Source organism: Excalfactoria chinensis, chromosome 2, assembly GCF_039878825.1.
Source record: "Excalfactoria chinensis isolate bCotChi1 chromosome 2, bCotChi1.hap2, whole genome shotgun sequence".
Taxonomy (NCBI): domain Eukaryota; kingdom Metazoa; phylum Chordata; class Aves; order Galliformes; family Phasianidae; genus Excalfactoria; species Excalfactoria chinensis.
Window position 1 is genome coordinate 125,950,754 of NC_092826.1, and position 25,641 is coordinate 125,976,394.

General features: G+C 40.6%; 3 protein-coding genes across 3 annotated transcripts in view; 1 reads left to right on the plus strand and 2 right to left on the minus strand.

Moving 5' to 3' along the window:
- The window catches only part of PRTFDC1 (phosphoribosyl transferase domain containing 1), a 46,295-nt gene extending 45,866 nt beyond the window's left edge, over nt 1-429 (minus strand). Inside the window, exon 1 of the mRNA XM_072329693.1 lies at nt 233-429. Coding sequence (XP_072185794.1) covers nt 233-292 — 60 coding nt within the window. The 5' untranslated portion in view covers nt 293-429. The remainder of the gene's footprint in view (nt 1-232) is intronic.
- An 8,046-nt stretch (nt 430-8,475) lies between these two features.
- ENKUR (enkurin, TRPC channel interacting protein) lies at nt 8,476-17,478 on the minus strand. Its single transcript, XM_072329160.1, has 5 exons — nt 17,296-17,478; nt 16,930-17,075; nt 13,733-13,959; nt 12,372-12,518; nt 8,476-10,075 (listed from the first exon to the last, which is right to left on the minus strand). Exons 1-5 carry the CDS (start codon nt 17,367-17,369, stop codon nt 9,902-9,904), a joined length of 768 nt encoding a protein of 255 aa, XP_072185261.1. The 5' UTR covers nt 17,370-17,478; the 3' UTR covers nt 8,476-9,901.
- Nucleotides 17,479-18,201: 723 nt separating this feature from the next.
- THNSL1 (threonine synthase like 1) lies at nt 18,202-25,311 on the plus strand. The gene is given in 4 exon segments (XM_072330113.1): nt 18,202-18,338; nt 20,761-20,844; nt 21,381-21,424; nt 21,426-25,311. Coding segments are annotated over 3 exon segments (2,319 nt in total). The 5' UTR covers nt 18,202-18,338; nt 20,761-20,778; the 3' UTR covers nt 23,635-25,311.
- Nucleotides 25,312-25,641: the final 330 nt, after the last annotated feature.

The following is a 25,641-nucleotide window of genomic DNA, read 5'->3' on the forward strand; positions in this document are numbered from 1 at the left end:
CCGCGGCGGAGACCGGAGCGGCTCTATGGGGACCTCAGGCTCCATTAATACGCTTCGTTAAAGCAGCAGCATAGAGCGAGGCTCGGAGCGGGGGAAGGACCGGGAGCGAAGCAGGGAACCGGCAGGGCCGAGTGCAGAGTGGGGCGGGCGGGAAGGAAGGAAGGGGCGGCGGGGAAGCGGGAGGGGTCCCGAACGGCCGGGCCGGGCCGGGCCGGGCGCCGCTTGCATTTACCACAACGCCGCGGCCTCCGCCTCCCCGCGCCGCCGCGCCGCTCCCGCCGTGCCCGGCCATCTTCCTCCGAGCCCGCCCGAGGGGCTGCGGCTGGGCGGAGCTGAGCAGGGCCGGGCCGTCCGGCGCCCCCGGCCTCAGGCGGAAGATGGGCGGCTGAGGGAGAGGCCGGGAGCCGGGGCTGAGGGGCGCGCCCCTGAGTAGGCCGCAGAACTGGGGGTGCACGTCCCGCTCAGCCGTCAGCGGCTTTCGGAGGGGAAGTACCGTGATGCATTCTTTAAAACGTGTGCCGTTCTCAGTGCGGAAGCTGCAGTGTGTGCACAGCTTTGTCTACAAAAGGCGGCTGGTGATGGAAGGCGTCTGGGATTGTCTCAAGCTTGAGGAGGGCAGCGCTGCTGGCGGGCTGGGCAGGAGCGAGGCATCGTGCTGGAGATATGGGCACAGCCTGATAGGGGGACCGGGCTGAATGAGCGAGGTGGATAAGATTGAAGTGGTGTGGCTTAAACGGCCAGTTTAACAGGTCTGCACTTATACTCTAGGGGAGAAAAACAAACAAAACCCCCCCCGTCATCTATTTTGCTTTCCATCTTTGCTGACTTCTGAGCTGGTGCTCTTCCCCAGCACTGCACAGGCGTTGGAGTAAGCAGCATCTTCAGGAGCAGCTGGACTCGATGATCATTATGGTCCCTTCCAACTCAGGATATTCTATGATTCTCACTGACTTCAGCCCACTGCAGCATCTCCCATGCTGTGTGTTTTCATTAGAAGGGGAGCAGAACAGGAGACACCCTCCTGCCTTCCCTCTTCTGATTCTCTGAAACTGTATAATACTGTCCTTTCACAGTCTTACAGATGAGAAGGATCTTGCATCCTTGAGGTTGCTCTGAGCATTCCGTACCTTTAAGTTTCCTTCTTGCACCCGATTGTGTGGAGAAAATCCTAACAGTCCCTCCATCCATTGCAGGTAGTTACAGGGTTGTTTGTTTGTTTGTTTGTTTTTGAAAGTATTTTATTTCACTAAAAGGGAGATTTGGTTATACTTTACAGTATTTACCTGTTAAGTATAGAACTCAGAGAATTCTGCCACTCCTACACCAGAAAATATTAAAGGAAGATAAAGTTGGCTTTGGAGACCTGGACATAATGAAATGTGTTTACTTTTACCTGAGCAGCTATTACAGACCAAGCAGGAAGACATTTTATTTTGTGCACTGCTTTCTGTAATATAGTCCTAAAGACTCAGAGGGCCCAGGTCATAACAGATGGATCCTGACAACCGGGTGCGTCAGGCAAATCAGGAGCCTGGTGTCCAACATGGGTTGCTTTTTAGGTTCATATTACTTCATTCCCACTTGCGTTAGAAGTGATAGCTCAGGAATCTAGTGTGAAGAATATTTTTATGAATGAATCTACAGTTACGGTCTGGATACATACTACAGTAATTTAAAATGACCTTGTTATAGGTGTTTTGGTTCTTACATGAAGTCAAACCTGTTTGCTTCTTATTGAGCTAAGTATCTACTCTTAATTATTGCTACAATTGACAACGTGTGTCCAAGAACAGAGGTCTGTGTTTACAAGGTGACATTGGGCAACTCCAAAGTGTGTCTGTCTCGGAATCAGTCCCTGCATACCAAGACTGCAGCATCCTGCAAAAAGATGGTCCATGGTGCACTAAAATAAACTTTAAAAAAGTTAGTGAATTTGATAAAGAGCATGTAAAGATGTGCACAAGCCCACGTACATAGATTAAATAACGTTCTTTTTGTAAAATATGTAGGAGATCTCCATAATAGGCAAAATCCCTAAATACTTCTGTATTTTGATTGTGTATCAACATTTCATCTAAACTTTGGGATTAAACACCACTGATTTGTGCCCACAAGCACTTTTCAAGATCTGAAGATTCTTCTTGCTTGGAGGTGGCCAAGAATCCCTTCATCACCAAGTAAATGCAACCTGATTTAGTTAATATTACATTTCAGACAAGCTGCTGTTGAATAAACAGCACAGACCTAAGCTGTATCATTTTGAAGCTAGTTAGATTGCAATTGGGATTACAAATTATTTTTGCCATTGCTGAATTCCTACTGGTTACTTCTACCATTTGGACTATTTGGGCTACTATTGCAGTTTTCTGTCTTTTCTTAAACCATGTTCATTATCTGTCCACAGGAATACCAAAGATTGTTCTAACTATATCACAGACAGAACCCCACAGACAGAACTTTGAAGATTTGGAAAAGATTATGAACAAGATACTAAAAAATGAATTCCTCTGGCACTGTGTAGAAAAACATAAGCAGGAAACATTTGTTCTTCCCGTCAAGGTTGGATGGCTGCCTTTTGTCAAGTCTTCTGGTATACTTCTCTTTACAGGGATCACTTCAGAAGTGTAGTGAAATGTCATGCCTTGCTAATAACAACACATAAGAATATGGAAACGAACAACTAGTTAAAATTAGCTGGGTCATAGTTGGAAGGGTAGTGGTGCTGCTATCAACAACCACCAGACCAATCCACCACGCTGTTCTTTCTGCCTGTATCACGATTTGTTAGCATAAAATGTAATACCAGTTTTTCAGTCTTCTTGCAAATGTGACAAATTCGTGGTTCTGTAAACTCAGATTTAATAGTAGAATGAATAAGGTTCTTTGTGCGTGGCAGAAATTAATCTGCTAATAATGTTGTTGTTGAGGTATATGTATATTTACTGAATGATTACATTGTTTTTCTACAGTATGATCTGATGTAGGTTGAATTAATTTACAATAGATTTTCAAAACTTTAAATTAGGGCCAAAATATGACTATTTAAACCATGGTATGAGGGTCTTAACTGCTGGAGAACTTTCCTACTATGTTTCTTTAGCTGTTTGTTTATAATCTAAAAATAGGAGGAAAAGAGTAAACACTTTAAGACATACAACCATGGGAAATGATCAAAGGGGAAAAGAACAAAGAAAACAGTGTAGAACAGTGAACTCATACTAACAAGTGGGTCTGGATACATGGCCAAAAAACATAAAGGAGCAGATGGAAAAAGTGACACCCAAAGAAACAAAGCAGAGTTTAGAACATATATACAATTCCCTTGTGAACAGTATTTACATATTGAGCCTTCACAGAACTAACTTCATAATTTCAGTTACACATCCTTTCCTCTCTTACTCTGTTACTGATGAAGGCAGCACAAGTATCCACCCTTCCACAACTAGAACACAAAGAAATACTGAAAACAGGAGGCTGGGAGCAGGGCTATAAACAAGAAAACAGTCCAAGACAAACATTATCACAAGGTTATCTGTTCGCCTTAGAAACTCCATTCTGTATTTCCCTCCCAAGAAGCCATAATAAGCATTTGACAACACAATTTAATATGCAAACACCAAAAATAAACAAGAAAAGCATGAAAATCCAGAATATCTCAAGTTATAGGTTACCTAGGTAGAAACTTGCCAATTAGAGGATAGAGTAAGAGCTCTTATTTCTGGTTCTGCCTGTTGCTGCAGCTGTTATGCGAACAGCAGTACTGTAAACAATCTTACAAAGCATCAACTGGCATTTGCTAGTTGTGCTAAGGGATCACCACCACCACTGCCAGCCCAGTTATTTATCTTTTAGGTAAAATGCTCACTGAAGACAATATTAAAAACGAAAGTTTAGCAGATGCAGCACTTCAGGGTATGCTGAAAACAATTCAGAATTGCTTTCATGTCCAGCTTTAACGTATTCCAGAATTTTGAGCTCTTTTGCATTACCCAAGGCTGTTACTTGGTCCACAGGGTGACTGCTGAAGACCTGGAGGGCAGCAAAAACTATTTGCCAGGTTGTTACTAATGTCTGTGAGAATGTAAAGCAGCATTTCAAACCACCCCCTGCATTCAAGAGCCTAGGGAGGTCATAGCATCCTACAATCTATTGCAACATAGATACTATACATCCCTTTGTCATTATTGTGCTATAGCAGCTAATGGAATGGCACTGCAGGCTTCTGTCTGTGTCCAAATTCAGCAGAATTAGCATCTTTGGTAACTGGAAAATTCAGCTTGATAGCACTTGCAGCATCTGAGATCCACAGATGGAACTCAGAGCACTTAGCTAACACGGTTAACCAGCACCAAGTCTACAAGACCAATATAGACTTTGAATAATTTTTGTACCATTAAAATGGTTAAAAGCTGGCATTCAGATGTTAGTCTGTTTTTTAATGACCTTTAAATCTGCGTTAGGTACTGCAGGACAGAATTTGTGACTTGGACTTACTTGGTCCACGATAAATATCTTTAATACAAAACTACGTTTTGTTTGTTATTAATCTCACTGTGCCAGACTAGAGCAACTACATCTTCACTCTGTAATTTCCTGGCTCCTGAAGATACTCGTCCTGCTTTTCAGGTTCTTGTTATTAATACAGAGTTCTTTATAGCTGGAATAAATGCAAACAAAAATTTCCTTTTGTCCTTTAATACTAGAATAAACTTTATTTCTCTCATAATATTATGCAAATCTTTCCCCTAACCAGCTATTGAGAAGTACTGACGTTTGCATGATAGAAGATTATTTTCAAGAAAAGCTGTTCACATCATATCCTGTGACAAATTCATCTTGCACAGCTATGAGAACCAGTCAGGAAATTGTAAATACATCGTGGGTCACACCCAATGTATTGAATTTAACTGTTAGAGCTTGTTCTCCTTTTAAAAGAAGTTGCTTACATGGCTTTCTCTTTCCCACCCCCACTTCCTCTTCCCCCCACTCCTCCCCCAAATAAACTAGAGCAAATTTGGGAAAATCTAAAAAACACATTTTAGAGTGTATTAAACAGGTCCACAAATAACAGTTTAAGGCCTCTCTTTTTTTCCCTTCCCCCCCCCCCAAAAAAAAAAAATAAATAGTTAAGTCTTCTTTGATGTAATTTTGTTGACTTCACAGCTTGCTTAGAATAAACAGTGCAGTAACAAAAGCGTACTGAAAAAAAGAATCTGGACCAGCATGTTCTCCTGTAGCACAGGCATGCTAAATGTGCATGGCCAGCCAACCACCAAACTCTTTAGCTGCACAGAATCACCCACACCCTAAGAGCACTGGAATGCTGCACCGGATCATTTGCTCATTTTATGGCTTGTGTACAACAGACCAAAGAGCAGAGACTGCTTTTTCACTCTGCAGTACCTATGGCCACATGTTGAACACAACTAATTTTTTCCTCTGAAGAGTAAACTATTACATTGCTTTCCAAGCTTTAGTATGGCTCTCAAAGCAATACTTAGAACAGTTCTAGAGGTACTTATTCATCCTTACAACAGCTCGGTGAATTAAAGGGTTGAGTCACCAGCATTTTCCATATGGGGACTCACACTTTGTGCATGGGCTCAAATTGCAAAATGAGAAATGCAGTATTAAGGGTTACCAGGGAAAAAGCCAGGTACAAAACATTTACCATTGCATTTCAAAGACAGCTTATGACAAAGATATGACTAAATCATATTGCACCAGGGGAAAAGTTAAGTGACTTGATTTTCTCTTCCTACAGCTGTTATTTTCCAATTGCTGAAACAAACGAGATGAGTTCTGAGAGAACAGATTCTTTCGGTAAACAATTTGAATCTGTTCCCTCTATTGCATGGTCTGGATTCACCCGCAGATGATCGTATTTATTATTGGTACAAGCACCAAGGAACTCTACTTATGGATGAAAGTTCTACTGTGCCAGACATTATGCAAAGAGAGAAGAAGGTGATCCGTGCCACAGATAATTTACAGTCTAAGCAGAACAGAAGAACAAATAGCTACAGAGTGCCAGGGGTGCTCAAGGAAACTGCACAGGTTAATACAATAAACTCTAATCTTAGATTACCAGCAGCCCAGCTATTAAATTCCTGGTAGGCATCACTGGAAAGGAACATTTAAGAAAGAATTTGAAGACAAAGATTCTCTAGCGCTTGTGCGAACTTCTCTGTGCAGTGAAGTCAATGTGGAGGAAGGCATGAGATAAGAATTAACAATGCAGGCTAGAACTGTGATCAAACAGAATTTCACCCCCATAGCAGCAAGGCACCAAGGATAGACAAAATGAATGTCACCTACCATTTGGCTGAGTTCACTTACATACAAACAGTTGTTAGAGATACATTCTAGAAAAGAAAATATTAGGTGTATATTTTATAACTTGGTGAAAGAGCAGTCATGTTTACCTCAGCACCATTGAAACAGCAAAGATAACACAAACAAGAAACTCAACTCACCTTGTATTCATACCATAATGCCAGTGCTTAGCCTGGAGGATGAAAACTTCGAATTTACTCACACTGTTTACATAACATTATGAAACAAAAAAGAGCTGGAGCGAGATCAAGGCAGAATGAAATAAAAATGCAATCTGGGAATTCAGCAGCTGAGTATAAATGACTGCCTCTGGTATTCACTCACAGGGAGCAATGGCCAGCCTCCCTGAGTTTGGTCAGGCTTAACACCCCTCTAGTTACTGAGCTGAATCAGATGCCAGACTCAGCAGCTGGCTTCCCTGGCTATGGGTAATGTCAGGGAACCTTAATAGTAGGTTTTGCCATCAGTCTTTCCTATAATTATATTTTTAATACTATAAGCATCATAAAACTGAGGATGAGAGCACTGACAAGGAGTAGCATTTATATAGGCATCTATTAACCTGTGTATAGGTGAAGTTTTCTTATCTGAATGATGTCTGACTTCATTAGTGCTGTTGTTGTTTACTCTGAAACATATGCCAGCAAAAGGACTAGACTTCAGCTTTGTGGCAGAACAGTCACAACAACTGTTTGTGACGCCAGTTTTTTTTACAAAAATATGCAGAAGGCCAGAATGCGCCTTCCAAATAAAAAACAAAACCCACAAACCAAACCCCAGAATTAAACAAAACACATGAAGAGACTTATGAAAATGAAATAATTGAGAAATTTCACCCTCGCTATTTAATGAGAGGAATACAATTGCTCTTCTACAAGGAAGGTTTTGATGAGCTACCTTCAGACTTAGTGTCCAAGCACGCATACAGGTCCTGAGAAGCCACAACACTTTCAGCCACATGGAGCCCATATGCTTTTACCAGCTCCATCACTTGCTCGAGGCAGCTCTATCAGAGCCTTGCAATCAGGAACTCCCTGTCTTTGTGATGATGCCATATCTGATTCCTTACTTCCTGAATATAAATAGTTTCATTCTGAACAACAGCCAGTCAGATATTTATCATAATTCCCTGTTGCTATATTTAAAAAAATAGATGAACAGTTTGTCATACATAACTTTCAACAGGAAACATTCTCAGTTTGTGGCACCATAGCTTCTACTGACCAATACAGCATTCATATCTTCTTTACTGTGCATTTTATGATGGCTAACTAATGTGGTATTAATGAATTAAAAATACTTGGGTGAAAAAAATGACTATTATGTATCAAAAGTATTTTGATTATTCTCTTTCTTATGATTGAATTGCTAATCAGAAAGTGAGTAGTGAATTTAGAGAATGCTTCAGCTGGTAATACTACTTATAGCCTGTGAACAGAACTCTCATAATGGTGGTTGGTTTTGCAAAATGAGGTTTTAACTGTATTACGGAAAGTGGCAAATCTGACCCCACCTGCCATTTAGCTCCATTTTACTGATACTGATTGATACTACAGTAAATAATCCTCCTGAAATTTAGTTTTATATTTGCAAAAATATATTGAATTTCTGAAGACTAAACCCTACCCAGTCCGGGCTGGTATAATTCTACGGCTCACCCCAGGAATTATGAAATTATTTCCACCTGGAAATTTAGAAAGGCCACATGTAGAAAAAATAACAGTGGAATGAAGAAACAAACACAACAATCCAAACTGTTCTAAACTCAGATTTTTTGTATGAAAGCATTCAAACAATCCTGAGTTTGTTTCTTTTTCACTTGTGTGCGAACTGGTCACAGTTAGTAGAAAGGTTCTCACTGGCAGCAGTGTTTGAATTGCATTCTTAATTCACACAATATCTTAGTTACATTAAGTTACACATTGCTTAGCTGCTCAGAATAAACCTCCAGCAGCTTGTGTCACTGTAATAATGCCACAAAGCAAAGATGAAGGAGGTCTGGAACTTCTGCTGAAGAAAACTATTTGAACTGTAAATAAAAACAGAGTAACAAAAGGCACTGTAACGTTATGTTGAAATGTTAAGAAATGTGTGAAATGATGTGTTTCTATATACCAGGTTTTTGTTTTATTTTATTTTAAACTAGGAAGACAGTTAAAAATGTTTTTTAACTGAAGAACATTATCATTTCCCTTAGCAGTAGAAATTCTTCTCTCAGGTCTGCACCCTGACTTGCTTTTCCTCACTTTTGGGATATGCAAACACCAAACACCAACTCTGCATTTTAAGATAATACTGATGATAAAGAAAAAACCCAAATCCAGATCTTCAGCCTAATTCAGTCTTATGGCCTACCTAAAACTGAGAGTGAGGCAGTGGGAATGCGTGCTGTTTGGAAGTCAAAACTAACAGTCATGTTTGGTTATACAGCATTTCTTAAGAAAGGCATTTTGTACTTCATTAGCAGATAATGTGGCGTGTTATTAAGTGATTGTAGTGGTGCTCTTGAACTATGCTGTATAAATCATGGGTAAATTGTAAATGAAATTCATATTTATGAAAACACAGTTTTATTCCAGATTTTTTATACCTTTCAAAAATAAACATTATTGCTTTCCTGTATGTTAGAAACAACTAAATAGACATCTGTCTTTCAAGCTTCCCTAGCGTATGTCATGGACAAGCTTAAGGTGCACATGAAATGTAACCTGGAATAGCCATTATGTCTTCAAAGCCCTTTCCAGACAGGTATAAAATTTGGCTTTTAGAAGATCAACTGGAATTCTTGACTTCCTCTGGTGCTGATGTCACTTATAAGGATCTCACAACAGCTGCTGGTATTTGATATAATACAGAAAAAGCTGTGTTTGGAAGCAAAGGTTAACCACTAGGAAAGAAAAGCTTTTTTTCTTTTCATGGAAATAGATGCAGTACAGTAAGCCATTCTGTCTCATTTCTGTCTAGTCGTGACTCAGATGCTTGTATATTGCATTCATTCTAACGTTATAATAGCAATCAAAGCACATTTTTCTACTTTAGTTGTAGATTTAATACAGTAATATGGCAAAAACCAAACTGTTTAGAAATATAATTATTCAAGCATTTATGTAAAATGCAACAGCTCTTTAATAACCAGAAGAGAAGCCATCCCACTCTGGATATTTACCAAGGTGTCTTCAGCACACAGTTATTCCACTTAGTTTGGGCTGTGTAAGGAAAGAAGTGCCCCAAACATACAGAACAGTATTTTTTATGCCTGATGTTTATAGGCAATTTAGGTGTTAATAAAAACTACAAAAAAATAATAGATTAAATTCACATTTGCATAAGGTTATATTAAGAATTTTATTTGAAAAAAAAAAATAGTTGTACACTTGAAATTAGAGAAGTTGTTACAAATAACTAAGTAGCTGCATACTTCTACTGCTTGGATATTTCCTTCTGAATAACTTCAACTTCTTTTGAGCTTTAGGTGTTTGTTTGTTTGTTTGTTTGTTTGTTTCTTGGAAGGATGAGGGTAGAGAAAGAGAAGAGGAGGAAAGAGGCAATGTCTGAAAAACAGTCCTTACTCATTTGCAATGTAGATAACTTTGTGCTTCTCAATTACATCTATGTCATGCTCCAGTTGCTTCATCTGTGATTCCAGCTTTTCTTTATTCAGCTTCTTGGGTACACTGTCTATTTCTACTGAAAGGCACTGAAATTCGCGATACACTTCCTCCCACTTCTTCTTCAGCCCCTAGTGCCATTACAAGAAAAGGAAACACATGAGAAAAATGTAATTCATTAAAAATGATATGCACATAAATTGGTTTATTTTTGGTAAAATTGCCTTTGATTAAGTGCCGCTACAATGTTAAAATAACATAAATACATGGGTGAAGTTTAATAATCTTAAATAACTGAACAAAATTAATTTAATGTGTAAAAGTCAAGGCAGCTGCAACAAAAATAACTTGGATTCATTTTGATGTAATATGAAGAATGGTTTTCAAAAAACCTTTGTGCTTCAGGTAGAAAAATGTAGTGTTTAAGAGGCAAATACCAAGCAATAGTAAAATGAGTGAATGGAGGAGGAGCTACAAAAACACTAAGTTGAAGAAGTGTATCAGTGTGATAAACACAGTGAGCAACAGACAACTCCGCAGCCTATCAGTAACTCGAGGAACGCTACATTTCATTTCCAGTCCTCAGCATCTTCAAGGAAAGCTGTGCCAAGTTAATAGATTGACTCTTCCTTATTCTCTGTAAGACACTTCCTGCACTGCCAATCTACAGGCAATTAGTGCTGACTGCTCGATTGTACCTAATTCTGGCATGCTTACTGAGGAACCATTAGCATTCATAAAAACAGCCTCAAAACTCATCACTCAGTTGACTCTGTTTTCAAAAAGGCAACAGGAATTATGTTACAAACTTCATTACAGAAACCACTTTCCCCATAAACAGCAACCTGGCTACTGTGGATACCTCTACATAACACGTGGTGCAACTGACCTTAAGAAATCACAAGAATAGCAATATTTGAAACTCAAGCCCAAATTCCATGAAAATTTCACTCAGTTTACACCACCAGCAGCACCATTTCCAGTAACAGAGACCCTCCCAGATAAAAACCATTTCAACAGATATACTGATTTCATGGCAAACTGATTTCCAAATTCATGCCCTTCTTCTCCACTATTATTGTTCATCTTTTCTACCATATTGGCTAACTTGATTATTGCCTTACTGAAGTTACATTTAGAAGAATTACTCTTAGTCCTAGCTTTGAAAATTGTTGTTTGGATTTTGCTAGTTAATCAATTAATCTCTGTAAGTGAGTTGGACGTCTGTATGGGAAATTGGTAATCACAGCCTGAACCTCTGATTAATCAGCTGAGGCAAGTGTTGGGTCAGCTGTGGGAGCACAGGTGAGAGTAATCTAGCTGTGCTCCCGGAAGGGCTGGAGCTTGACTGCACATCCTCTAAAACCTCATTTAAGGGCTGACCCCCACTGAGGCAGCATCTCTTGGAGACTCAGCCTCCTCAGCCTCCTCAGCCTCCTCAGCCTCCTCAGCCTCCTCAGCCTCCTCAGCCTCCTCAGCCTCCTCAGCCTCCTCAGCCTCCTCAGCCTCCTCAGCCTCCTCAGCCTCCTCAGCCTCCTCAGCCTCCTCAGCCTCCTCAGCCTCCTCAGCCTCCTCAGCCTCAACACTGGTGAGTTTTCCTTTGCATATAACCTTTGTATATTTACCATCATCTTTGTTAACATCTTTATATTAGCCACCCTTACAGACATCCATTGATCTACTCGTTTGTTTCAGATGGATAGGCTAAAAAAAATATCAGTCATATAAGCTTAATTTGCATAGGAAGTTTGGCTAAAAAGTAGTCATGATAAATACCAGTTCAAGAACTGGACATATTTTTAATTTTTTTTTCTCTTCTTTTCTACTTCTCTAATTCTTTTTATGGTATTATTTCATTTTAGAAAGACTTGTGCACTAGAAACTTTCTTAAAGGCAGTATCCTAGACAGTTTGACAAATAAAATTTTCCAGTCAGACCTACAAATACATGGCAGTTTAGTGCTATTCTCTGCTTTTGACACATTCAGAGCATGTCCTTATATTCTAGCCCATGAGGTCACAAGATGAAGACAGAAACTACCAGTAAGTGCAACAATGATATTATGCATCAGAAAAAAACCCTGCTATAATATATAATACATATACACACATATGTAGAATATATATTTTATGACTCATAAGTAGAGTCAGTACTGTCTCCAGATCACCATGTGTCATTTTTTGTATTTCTCTGAAGCATCTCTGAAGTTCCAAGTCATTAAAGAGGATACAAATCTAACTGAATTGAAAACTGTGGATAGATCGTCTCCCTTCAGCTTAATTTACAACTGTTCTATAGCTCCATCTAGTGAAAAAGTAGGCACTAATTTGCTTTGCTTAAAAATCCAGTTTTATCATTTATATGGACTTCTTTTGCCTTATTAATCTTATGCACATATTACTAATTACGTTAAATCAAAATATGCACCTGCAGAAGATGTGCCCTTTCTTCATCAGATAGCTGTTTCATGGCTTTTTTCTTGAGATGCTCCAAAACTTTGTTTTCATATTCTTCCTGAGCTTTCCTCATTTCTTCACTCCTCTGGGTTACATATTTTGGTGTAATACCATAATCCTACAAAGGTGAGGAAAAAGTGTCTTAATGTGCTTTTAAGAAAACAAATACATACCTGTCACATATATATCTATAGGACAACACACTTAGACAGTTTGAAAAGGAATTTTGTGCCACTGAAGAACAGAATCTTAAATCACCATGTTCTTGGGAGTAAGAAATGTAATCCTCTTGGTAGTCTGATGAAAACATATTTATTTATTTATTTGGTCATAACCTCAGAAAAGAATTCAGAAACCAAAACATTTGTCCAAGCTGATGCTTGAGTAAAGAGTCTGAAATCTGTCAATGACAGCAGGTTCTTTAAATTTTTCTTACATGGCATCAAGTTCTACTGTCCACATTCCTTGGATACTGTCATCAAAAGGTCTTCCTGTATCTCCTGACTTTCACTAAAATATGGCATGCCGAAGATTCTGCACAATGTTAACTAGAGAATGACAGACTATCTCATAATGGCTACAGCAGATTTGTGTTTCTGAGAGGAAAAGTCTTTTCTGAATATCCCAGGTGCACTTGGGGTACACACAGAATATACCTTCTTTCAACTGAATGCTAAATCATTCACAAATTTTTCAATGTTGAGTTCTACTCTTGGTCATGTTAGCCATGTATAGGTTCTGCAAGGACTGTTGCTTCATTTTTCTGCATCTTCCCCATCATAAGCTATGTCCTATATCTCACATTCTCACTCCCACCACACTTACCTATGTACTTGCCATATCGATCTTTGTTCCTTCATTAAACTAAACTGTTATTAGCACACTTCATTTTAAATACCTTTTAGAAGGTTAGCAGGGCTGTTGACTACAGTGTCATCACCCCACTTTGCTAGACCCTATCTCCACCAGCACCTTGGAAAGACTGTTGCATGAGCAGAAGCTGAAGAAACTGGCTCTGTGTGTCCCTATTAGATACTCCGTGAGCTCCCAATGCAACTCGCAACACATCTGTTATGGTTTAGCAGCAACATTCTGCCAAATTTTTGCTGAGAGCATAAGCAAGGGAATACAGAGCAAAGGCAGGGCAGAACTCTACTGCCAGTGATTTCTGCTTGATCAATTTCATAGGCCTACCACAAGCAGCAGTGGTATCAAAAAGCTCAAAAAAAATTATAAAAAAATCTTAAACATTTAATAGGAGAATGAAACAGAGAATCTAAAATAACTACCATCATCACTACCAGTACTTTCACTATATTTTATACAACTTACCTTTTTTTTAGTATACTTTGGAACAAGTCCTGAAGGTTCAAGTAAGTATTTGTCTCCCTGTCTTCTATCAACATAAATATGTTGAGGCTTTTTAGGCAATCCTGTGATAGCAGCAACTGCGTTTGTTTTTATAAAATTCTTTTTACTCTGAATTCCCATAACTGGGCGATCTGTCCTCCGTGGTACTGACAATGCAGGCAGTTTCTTACTCTCCTGTTCTTTTTTTCCTGTGAATTGAGCATGTAAACATTCTTGGCAATAACCTTAGAGATCATTGCAGTTTAAAAAGAGAAATTATGCACAAAATTACATAGAAGTAGAAAGCAGCTGTAACTACACTGAAAGGATTGACTGAGATTGTACTGTAAACTGGGAAAGTACTATGATGGAAACTAACATGCTTGTTGGGAATAACTGAAGCTTACGTAGCTTAGGAAATGCTGTGCTGTTTTGTAGATAAGTTTTCCATATAATATACCACTGAATACTTCTCAGCTGTAGTGGTACAGGACTTACTTAAAATGTAATGGAAACCACTTTTACCAGAGGTGCTCAGTGTCAGGACTGTTAGCACACACAGTAGGCCCTGCTAGTCCTCACCAGCATCATTTAGTGCGCCTCACTTCAGCCTGCTCTGCTTTCCCGCTTCTGCTGAGCTGGGCCTGCTTCTGTTGGTGAGGTCATTTTTAGGTCATCCTTAATTCCTGGCCTTCCTCAAGGAGCAGCCTGGCTCCTGCTCTTCTGTAATATTGCTTCTTACCATCTTTTCTCCAAAGAATGCAGGAACCCTTCCTTTTTGCTGTAATCTCTCCAATACACCAACAGAAAGTTGGTAGTCTCCGGAGTGCTGCCAATTCAGTTGAGCGATGAAAGAGAGTTCATTTCCCACCATATTTCCCAACAGACAGAACTCCAACTTAAAGTCATCAGTATGTAAAGAGTACATTCCTACAACAGCTGGCTTCCTGATGCTGACCCCATGAACCAGTGCTTTTCTGAGTTTGTTTTGAAAGCTTGCCATAATTTAATACTGTAGAACACAGACTTAAATCTGATTCTCTAAGGACATCATTTTGGAAACAGAATCTATGAGGCTTCTCAGTGAGCACCTGCTCATCCTTACCTGCATAACAGTGGTGCACACACAGTGTTTTAGAAGCCCCCACTTCTTCTGTGGCCAATAACATAGTTCAGTTAAAATGAATGCCAGAAACCAGTAATACAATCAGATGCAGTGGAAGATTAGGAAACATACCGTTTTAAAGGAATTACTTGCTGAGTAATCAAACTCTCTAAGAGTGACATTATCCTAGAGTTTAGGAAAAAAAACAATTCGATCCTTCCGCTTTGTTTTTTGCAGTCTGCTTTTTAATTAGAGATCAAACCCAATTTTTGAGATGGCATAGGAATCATTAAACAAAAAAGCCATAATCCCACACAGACAGATGATCAATGTTTAAGTTCCAGGTGATGAAAGTGCCGTGCATTAAAAAGAGGTCACTAAGCAATGTAAGTTTTCTGAGGTAGGTATGAAACTCCTGCAAAAGCATAAGAATTTTCTGAGTTAATGACGTAGTTTGTTCTCAAGATCTGTTAGCATCTAATCACAGCAATGAGATCACTGGTCTGAATGGTAGCTATGATGCATCACAGTCATTCCAAGGCTACAGTACATCAACTCTAAATGCAAACACACCAGTAGGTGTTGTTTTTAATGAAGTTCTGAATTAGGAAGTTGAAATAGAAATATTATAAGTTGTTCCTATGAGAAAAATAGAGCAGAGTGCTGAGTGCCAAAATGGAGCCAGTTTGTAGTAGTTAACAGAAATTTTGCAATACTTAAAAGTACTTTTTATTAAAAGTACTTAAAAGGAACATTATGGACAGCTCCAAGTTATTGGTGAATCAGCATTCTTTCTTATGCTCATCTAAAACATGAGTGCAGCAATTTAACAAGTTCTTGAGCTTGAAAGCATTACTGGTCAGATGCCATGAAGCATTCATTACATTTCAGCATACTGAATGTTGTTCAGCTTTCCTGAAAAAGAGATGATCGTTTGTAAAAACCACTGAGGATACCTACAGGATTTCAGAAACCAAAACCTACCTCAATGTTCTGATAATCCATACAGCCTGAGGAACTGTCATAGCCTAGGTTTTCAAAGCATTTGCATGTACCTTACATGTTTTGGTGCTGACCCATACATCCTCTCAGATGGTATTTTTTCGTATGGTACTTTAAGCTCTTCTGTTTTTTGTTTGCTTGCTTTTGCTTTTTTTTTCTTCTTCTTTTCCAGGCTAAAAACCATTTCAAACTAAAACTCTATAATTCAATTACAAATTCTGACAGCAACATACTTACAATTCCAGCAATACTGAAGTCATTGCAGCATTGCAGAATGGGCCATGAAGCATTCAGCTTCTTACGCCCAGAACTTCTAATGCCCAGAATTATGAATTGTGGCTGAAGATAGGGTGGTGGAAAAACTGGCTCTATACAATAAAATATTCCAGTTTTCTTATTACTGTGATAAATGGCTCTCCAAAAAAAGTTCTACTCTTTCATAGAATCATAGAATCACAAGGTTGGAAAGGACCTATAAGATCATCTAGTCCAACCATCCTCCCTTTACCATACCTACAGAAAACCCCTAAACCATATCTCCTAGCTCCCTATCCAGATGCTTCTTAAACACTGCCAGTGATGGTGACTCCACCACCTCCCTGGGCAGCCACTCCAGTGCCTGACCACTCTCTGAGAAAAGAAGTTCCTTCTTATGTCCAGTCTAATCCTCTTCTGATACAACTTGTGACCATTTCCTCGGGTCCTGTTTGTTGCCTGGCAGAAGAGGCCAAGCCCCTCCTCGTTATCCTTTGGATAATGCCAGTCAATTTAATGCCACAGGATTAAGGGCCAACGGTGAACACTGAAAAGCTGTATGTTGGTGACGCTCAAGATAAATACATATATCTACCTAAACAACTTCAAGCATTACACTTTTAATATGCCTGCTAACATTATATACTTGAATACTAAAGATTAGTTGCAGGAAAGAACGACATACAAATCTAAATTAAGTAACTGCAAGTTGAGATATCAGGAGGGCAGACCATGCTGTCAACACGTCTTCCATCTTTAAATGGCTGCAGCTGAGAAAGAACACCCTGCAGTTCGTGTGATCAGCGCACACACTTACTTGCTGGTAACGTGGGTTCCTTGGAGTGTTTCTTCAGAAAATTTGTTGGAGATGGCACTGCAACTTTTGCTGGCCCCATAGTTTTCCACTGTGCTTTACTTTGCTCTGTTTCAAGTTTCACAGACGGCCTAAACGTTGATATATACCTTTGGTGTTAAAAAATAGGCGCGGAGAAGTTAAAGGATAGAAAAGGTCACAACAAAAGACCGCGCTATTTCATGTTGTGTCTTCCCAAAGGCATCATCCCCATCACCTCCCCGCTACACTTCAGTGCTGCCTCACGCTGACAGCCCATACCCTCAGGCCTTAGCGCCCTGCCGGAACCAGTCACAGTACCGGCAAGTGGCCCTTTACATCCCCACGTACCTCGGGGGTTTGACGGGCTTCTCCTCAAGCCGGGGCAAGAGGTTATACACGCTCTCCTGGGTCGCCATCCTCATCCAGTTTCCGTCTCCTACCCGTCGCCTCAGGCTGCCGCCGGGCCGACCACGGTCCGCACGCCGCTGTTGTCGCCGCCGTCACCAGGGAAACGCGTTGCCAGGCAACAGCGCCACGAGGGGCGGGGCTACGTCACCTCCCTTCCGCCCCTTCTGCGGCGGGAGGCGACCGCAGGGCGGGCACAACGCACGGCGCGGCTGCGCAAGCGCATTTGGCGGCGCTGAAGCCGGCGGGGCCTCGCGTGCGCCAGAGCTGCTGGCGGGCGGTGAGGGGCGGCAGGTGGCCGCGCGTGCGCAGTGCGGGCGGTGGAAGCGAGGCTGTGTAGGCGCGTGGGGTGCGCGCGGTACCGGCCGTACCTGAGGGCCCCGCCCCGCTTCGCCGGTACGTGGGCGCTGAGGGGCGCCCGTGGGGAGCGGGACCGGGCCGCGACGGGCCGAGCCGCGGGGCGGGGAAAGGGAAGGAAAGGCAGGGCGGGGCAAGGCGAAGCAAAGGCTTTGCAGCCGCTGCTCCCGGGGGTTGGGGGAGTCCGGAGCTTCATTGGCTGACAAGTGGGAGGGGATGGAGGTGGGGTGCGGCCGGGCTGGCTCCGTGGTGTCCGGCTCAGCTTATGTTACGAGATCCGTCCGTTCCCAACCTCCTGTCCGCGCTTCGGCACCTTCGAGGTGCCGGGATGGCCGCACGCTGCGGGGCGGCTGCGTGGTACGCGGCGACGGCTCTGGGGTGTTCCGACACGGGATTGGATCGGGGTTTCCTTTGTTCTGTTTGTTCTGTTTTACAGATCTTACACGCTCGGAAATGAGCTCGACCCTTCCTGCAGATGAGCAAGGCTCCCAAAGAGCTTTGAGTGCCCACTGATGTTCTGGAAAACAGTAGCACAGGGGAACTCCCATGGCAGCTCAGTTCTGTCCCCTGTACATTCCTGCTTCCTTCACTGTACGGTTTTGTCAGTGCTGCAGCTGCTCGTATAGCTTGTAAGTGATCCTTTCCCGTGCACCAGTTGTGACTGCTGTGGTTGCTCATCTGCTGCTGCGACCGGGCTCTTTCACTTAGTAACTGGGAGGCTTCCTCCCCTTCCTTTAAGGCTTGTGTGGAAACGAGGTGCAGAGACAGATTTCACGTGGGTGCCTTCATTTTTAAGTACCATCTCAGCGTTTTGGGCTGCGGGGTGATCATGGGAGGGTTGAAGTTGGTTTACTTTAAGATTTTTTTTTTTTTTTCCTCCACAAAAGTTCTGAGGAAAGGTAAAGGGGAGGTTTTTTCTTGTGTATTGGAAGCTTTGAAGGCTGATAATTATTTGTCTTGACTTACCTTGAGTTCTCCAACAGCTACAAACCACCGCTGGCTTGTTTAGTCTCTGGATTTTAACCATGCTTTGTGTCTACACTGGTGTCTGCAGCCAGTTTTCTCTATAACTCCTGTCATCGTTAATGGTTGTTAAAATTGTGTACATCTGCAAGTGATGCATAGGGGCCTTTGGTCCTCCAAGTGGGAGGTTGACTTGTATTGTCAGAACTTGATTTCATCGGAGGTAAAGGCATAGGCTCTGCTTCAGTACAACACCCTCTCACCCCCAAAGCCCTTTGGTACAGGTAGCTCTAGCTAAAGGTGGTTGGTTTGGTGCTCTTACTAGACTGGTAAACTCTGCTAGACATGAAGTCTAATGCACGCGGTTTTCACAGTAAAGTTTTGTCACTGGAATAAAAATGATTTTAAAAGAGCAGTTCAGTAATTGCAAGCTTCTTTTTACTACATATACTTCATATTGGTGAAATTGCAACTGAGCAGCTGAATAAAATTCCATGCACATTCTTGCATCGGATTTACTGACTTGATTTCAAGCAATCTCACAGACTACTTGTAACGTTATGCAAATATGGCAAGTATGTAATCAGAGAAGTCTGTATCTAGTTCCTTCCTTGCCTACAGCACTAATTTTTGGGGCTTTTGTGTTCCCATGCCCTGGATTCATAAAGCAGTCCAGATGTTCTATCCTGCAGCTGTATTGTGTACTAAGGGACTGCACCTCAAAACGCTTCTGTAGTGCAACTAGAGCTGTAGACAGGACACTTTGCTTGGCATGATTTGTATGCCCTTTGTTCCCAAACAAGGTTTGAAGTTATTCTTATGCTCAATAAAATCACTAAAATATTGTCTCATTTTTTACATTTTATTTTTTTTAATATCTTGAACATACTCATATTTGGGAGCTTACGTATCGCTTTCTGTCCCTGTTAGCTTTGCATGCGTATATTCACTTCAGTGCATTACCATTACAGAACAGCTTTATAATGACACTGAATATTACAGATGCTCTTCACAGATATATATATATATTTTCCTTTTAAATAGCTGTTACAAAAAACTTTGTTGCACCCACACATTCTCTTATACTTTACAAGGATTAGAAAAAAACTGTGCAGTGTGAAGTGCCCATCTTTACTCTGATTTATACCTTGTAGTTAAAGCGTGCTTCTCATGTCACTGTACAGGCTGCAGACACTGAACATAATGATATTTAGGGCACTTGTTTGCAAGCTTATCTCTCCATACAGAGGTAAGCAAAGGGAAAGATTTGAATATTTGGAAAGGCTTTGTTTTTTTGTTTTTTTTCAAACACATAGAAATAGTTTGGTAAAGAAAGCAGAGCATGAAAGACAGATCAGGGAACACACAGCAAAATCTAGTGTGAGGAGCATCTGAAAGTGCAAATTTCTGTTGCTTGCTCTGAGAAAACTTGAGCCTCCATGTCATTTTTGAAGTGGAAGTGACCTGTGTCTCTGAGATCATTCCATGATGCACATTCTGATGAGGAAGGCCAGGGTCTTAAAGGGCTCCTGTGGTAACTGTAAATGTGGTTTAACCATTGGTAGGTCACTGGAAAGTGTTGTGGTTCATTTGGTTCTCACCAGTCTTCTGCAACTCTAAGGCAGCTTCTGTCCTTGAATTTTTGCATCTGAAGTTATATTAATTTCCTAAGGGCAATTCTGTGTTGTTTTTCTTCAAACATTTCAGTCATGAGCAGTGAAGAAATAATAATAATAACAACAAAGTGGTATTTGTTTGCCTATCTAAAATGAAAAATGACTCTGTTGGGATTTTCTGTGCAAATTAGTGTTGATTTTCTCCCCTAGCCTTCCTCCTTTATTGAGATTCTGAGAGTCCTTTACCCCGTGGCCTTAAACATAACTAACAAATCATGGTTTGCAACTCCAGTCATGTTGGCAGTGATTCCTCTAAGCAAACAAAAAACACATTGAGGGTGTCCTGTTTAATCTGTGTTGAGAATGCTGTTTTCCTCATGAATCTTGAATTTACTTTTGGGAGTGGAGTGTTTTCATGATGTTGACTTTCTCTTGCTTTACACAAACTACATCCAATACAATTCCATTGTAGGAGCTCTTCACAAATCGCATGCTCGGTCATTCCATCAGAAGAGAGCTGGGTGCAACTCTTCCATCCTTGCTGTTGCACAATACTGTGAGTTTTTGTTGTATGTAAGTGGGTATTGCATTTGGGTTTTTTTAGGTAAAAAAAAGAAGGAAAAAAAAGAAATTAAAGGTGTCTTGGAATTGGGGAACATACGGACTTCAACACTGTAATTACACAGAGGTAGTTTAGTTAACCTTCATTGTTTATGAATTTGTACTTTTAAGTAAATCTGTTAGGTAAAAAAAAAAAAAAAAAAAAAATTAATTCCAATTATCAACGTTATTGTTAATTATTATTATCAATATTATTAACAATATTATATGCAAAAATAGTGTTAGGCCTGGGTATCCTTATTTAACCTGAGGGCAAGGACTGTTGGTAGTTGGATTTGTCAGTGAAACTGAGCTGGATCTACGTAGTAGAGTGGAATGAGTGATCTTAATTTGAAAAATACGTACCTCTTCTCACAGTCAAAGTCATAGCTAGATTTGTGTTTTAATTGTTGTTGTTCTCAATTTTATGTCCTTTAGGGTCTTTTTTAAAAGATGTTGAAGAACTAATGGGTGTTTCTTTTCTTTTTGAAGTGGTTAAGTGGGCTGACAAGGTGGCTTGAAAATAAAAGAGCGGAAGAAGATGTTCCACATTGTTCAGTATCGACCTCTGAGACTGATAACCCAAACCAGACTTTCTAAAATTTGTTTAAAACTGATGTTTTCAAGACTGGTAACATTTGAACGGATATCAAAGTCATGGTTCTCGAGCCATTCTCTTGTTGGAAATAAAAATATTATCCTGATGGGACCTCCGGGTGCTGGGAAAACAACAGTTGGGAGAATAGTAGGTCAGAAACTAGATTGCCCTGTCATAGATATAGATGATGATGTCCTTGAAACAACCTGGAATATGAGTGTGTCAGAAAAACTGCAGGATGTTGGTAATGAGCAATTTTTAGAGGAGGAAGGAAAAGCCCTTCTGAAGTTTTCAGCATCTGGAAGTGTCATTTCCCTTACTGGGTCCAATCCAATGCACGCTGCTGGTATGCAGCATGTGAAAAAAAATGGAATAGTCGTGTATCTTGATGTGCCCACAACTGTCATTATGAGTCGGCTGAAGTCAATGAAAGTGGATCGCATTGTGGGCCAGGGTCCTGCTGCTTCTCTCAAGGACATACTTCAGTTTAGGAAGCAGTTCTACAGAAGGTGGTATGACGTTCGTGTTCTTTGTGCAGGCAATATGGCAGCAGAAGTTGTAGCAGAAAAAGTGCTTGATGCTGTGAAGAGATACCAAAACTCAGAAGTGGATACTTATGTTTCAACTAGGAGTACGCAAAAAAACTCTCGCAAGTATTTCAGTGATGTTGTTATTGAAGGCTTAGCCTCGGATGGAGGACTCTTTGTCCCGGAGAGAGGACTTCCAGAGTTGACTGCTGAAGAATGGCAAATGCTAGTAGAAGCAACTTATGCTGAAAGAGCCCAGGTGATACTAGAGAGATGCATACATCCTGCTGATATTCCTGCTTCTAAACTGAGAGAAATTATTGGAACCGCATATGGAGAAAACTTCAGTTGTTCTAAAATTGCCCCAGTTAGGCATTTGACAGGCAATCAGTTTCTCCTTGAGTTATTTCACGGACCAACAGCTTCATTTAAAGATTTTGCATTACAGATGATGCCACATATATTTGCATACTGCATTCCCAGGAGCTGCAATTACTTGGTTCTGGTAGCTACTTCTGGTGACACAGGGAGCGCTGTCCTGGATGGCTTTAGTCGTCTCCATGATGCTGACAAACAGAGAATTGCTGTGATGAGTTTTTTTCCCGAGGATGGAGTAAGCCCAATTCAAAAATCACAGATGGTTGGTTGTCAGAAGGAGAATGCCTGGTCAGTGGGTGTCAAATCCGATTTTGATTTTTGCCAGACCGCTATGAAGAAAATCTTTACCAACTCTGATTATACTGGCTATCTTACAGTAGAGTACGGTACTGCTTTAGCAGCAGCAAACTCCATAAACTGGGCACGACTGCTTCCTCAGGTAGTTTATCATGCCTCTGCATACCTCGACCTTGTTCATCAAGGTATTATTGCATTTGGAGACCCTGTAGATATTTGCATTCCTACAGGGAACTTTGGCAACATATTAGCTGCCTTGTATGCTAAAATGATGGGAATCCCTATTAGAAAATGCATTTGTGCTTCTAACGAAAACAATGTTTTGACAGACTTTATAAGAACGGGTATCTATGATTTGAGGGGAAGAAAATTAGTTCCAACTTTTTCACCAGCAGTAGATATTTTGAAGTCCTCCAATCTTGAGCGATACTTGCACCTGATTGCTGATGGTGATGGACAGCTGGTGACACAGTTATATAACCAGCTGGAAAATCAGGGCCACTTTCAGCTGCGGGAAGACTTACTTGAAAAGCTTCAGCAGGACTTGGTGGCTGGGTGGTGCTCTGAGGAGGACTGCCTTGCTGTCATTCACTCTGTCTACAGCACTACAGGATATATTCTGGATACACACACAGCTGTTGCTAAAGTAGTCACCGATCGATTACAAGATAGAACTTGTCCAATTATTATTTCATCTACAGCTCATTATTCTAAGTTTGCACCTGCTATCTTGAGGGCCTTGAGGATTACAGAAATAAAACAAAACCCATTAAGTCAGCTTCACTTGCTGAGTTCTTACAGCCCTCTGCCTCCAGTCCACTGGGGCCTATTAGAGACACTGAAAAAGAATGAGAATGAGGGTCACCGGGTCTGCGCTGCTGATCTAAGTATGTTGATGTCCTGTATAGAAACCTTGATTCAAAATCATTTTATGAAAGTTCTCTGAGCAACCGGTCAGATGTGTACTGTGTCACTAGTGGTACCTTAACAAACTGCATGTTTTAATAAAGTCATGATTTATCTCGCCTGTGTCCAGTTCACGGCATAACATCTGCAGTTGTATACTCAATTGTCTGGTTTTCAGCAGTATTAAGTAATGCACGTGAGGTTTCTAGTAGCACTGAACGGTTCTGAATGGAGAGACTGGAAACGTGGAGTAGGGTTGCAGGCTGCATATCTTAGGGACAGCAGCAGTGCAGGCTTTCCTTGACAGAGCTTCCTCCTTCACAAGCTGAAGCACTCTTCTGTGGAGGAGGGAGGTAATGAAGTCTGACCTTGCTGAAGCTAACGGCTCTAGTTTTGTTGCAAGAATGATGTGATCACCTGACCAGGGGGTGATTAGTTAAAGTTTAACTCACTTAGGACACCGAAACACAGTAAAATAGCGATGATGCTCAAATATTACTAGTGAAGTGTGATTTCTCTATAAAGATTAAAGCGTTTGTATTGTGTTAATCCTTGAACAATGCAATTTTGTGGTATTCTACTTTCTTGCATGATGTTCTGTTTATATTTTGTGAGGCCAACGTTTATGCAAAACCATCAGGTTGTTTTGTTTTTCAGACATCTTTTTTTCCCTTCCCGATATTTTTCTGTGTAAGGTGGAATCCTTTCCTTAATACTTCCAACTTCTGAGATGCAGCTCATCCTCCAGTGTGCCCATAGTCTTTCCTAGTTCTTTTCTAGTTTAACTTTTCCATGTTAGAATACTTCTTTAATGCTACTGACTAGTATTAGCATCAGTCTTCCTAGATAAGATCCAAACTTAAGAATTGATTTACATTTATTTATTGTATGCCATTTTTTTTCATAGAGTTAATGTAGCTTTCTTATTCTAATTCCTTTTGTTGTCATACATATATATAAATTTATATTAATGTTCTCAGCATTCCATTCTATTCATGCTTTGCATGAATCACAACAAGGAAGTGTCTCAGAGGTCTTTATATCTCACCAAGTAAAGTGAAGGATGAATTTCAGTGCCTGGCAAGTGCAGTAGCATCAAAGGTATTCGTTGTGCAGCCTGAAGTAGGTCCATGCTAGCAGTCTGTCTTTTTTAATTAAAAAATAAAAATAAAAAATAGAGCATATTGCCTGAGGAAATCGTGTGGTTGTGGGCAATCTTACTCTGCTAATTGTAGACTATATTTGGCAAGATTAGGAAATAAATCTACATTTCATACTATGTGAAATACTAAGATTGGCAAAGTTGTGAATGGCAGCCAGTTACAGGTAAAGAGCTGGGAGGAGTCAGACTCCCATGGGAAATGGGAGTCAGCCATGGGAGGCTGTGGTTCTCACCATGATTCCGAAAGGTTTTGGCAAGAGAGGTGGCAGTTGGTGATATTTTTGCCTTTTTAAGAAGCAGCATCTCATATATGTCAGGACTTGGTCTCTTGCCAAAATGTAGAGACAAAACAATGCTGGTAGAATCATCCCTTCTGTTGTGTCTGCTTGTACTTTCTACCACATTAGAGGTGCAGAAAACGCTATTCAGCAAACCACTTGAAATAATTCTCCATTTATGTAGTGTTCCATTGTAAACTGAAAGACCTAAGGTGATGTGTATTTGCCACGGTGAATATGTTGTATAATGAAGTTATATGTAGCTGATAAAGGTGTGAGTGACAAAACAGCTTTCTGGGTGCTGCCGTTTTTGGATGCCTTTTCAAGATCTGTCAGGTTACTTTTTTTGTTCCGACCTTATTTCTTATTTCTGCAGTAACTTCTTTTTCTAACATGAGAATGACCATACAGTATATAATTAAAAAATGTTGGGCAAGTGTAATTTTCCATTACTGGGATGGGAATGGGTTTCAATGTAAAGACTTGGGGAAATTCTGTATTACTTGACTCCATGAAGCTTAATGCTGTGTTATCACGAGGCAGTTTGTCACACACAGTTGCAGTGCGTTCTTGAAGTACTTCCTAAAAGCAGCTTGTTTTCATAGGA

Bases quoted from the DNA above. Each gene is read 5' to 3' on its own strand.
- ENKUR (XM_072329160.1), bottom strand. From the start codon at position 17,369: ATGAGGATGGCGACCCAGGAGAGCGTGTATAACCTCTTGCCCCGGCTT. The intron at 17,076-17,295 runs GTACGTGGGGAT...TTAACACCAAAG, and splicing joins AAGCCCGTCAAACCCCCGAG to GTATATATCAACGTTTAGGC. The intron at 12,519-13,732 runs GTAAGTTGTATA...TCACCTTTGTAG, and splicing joins CAAAGTATACTAAAAAAAAG to GATTATGGTATTACACCAAA.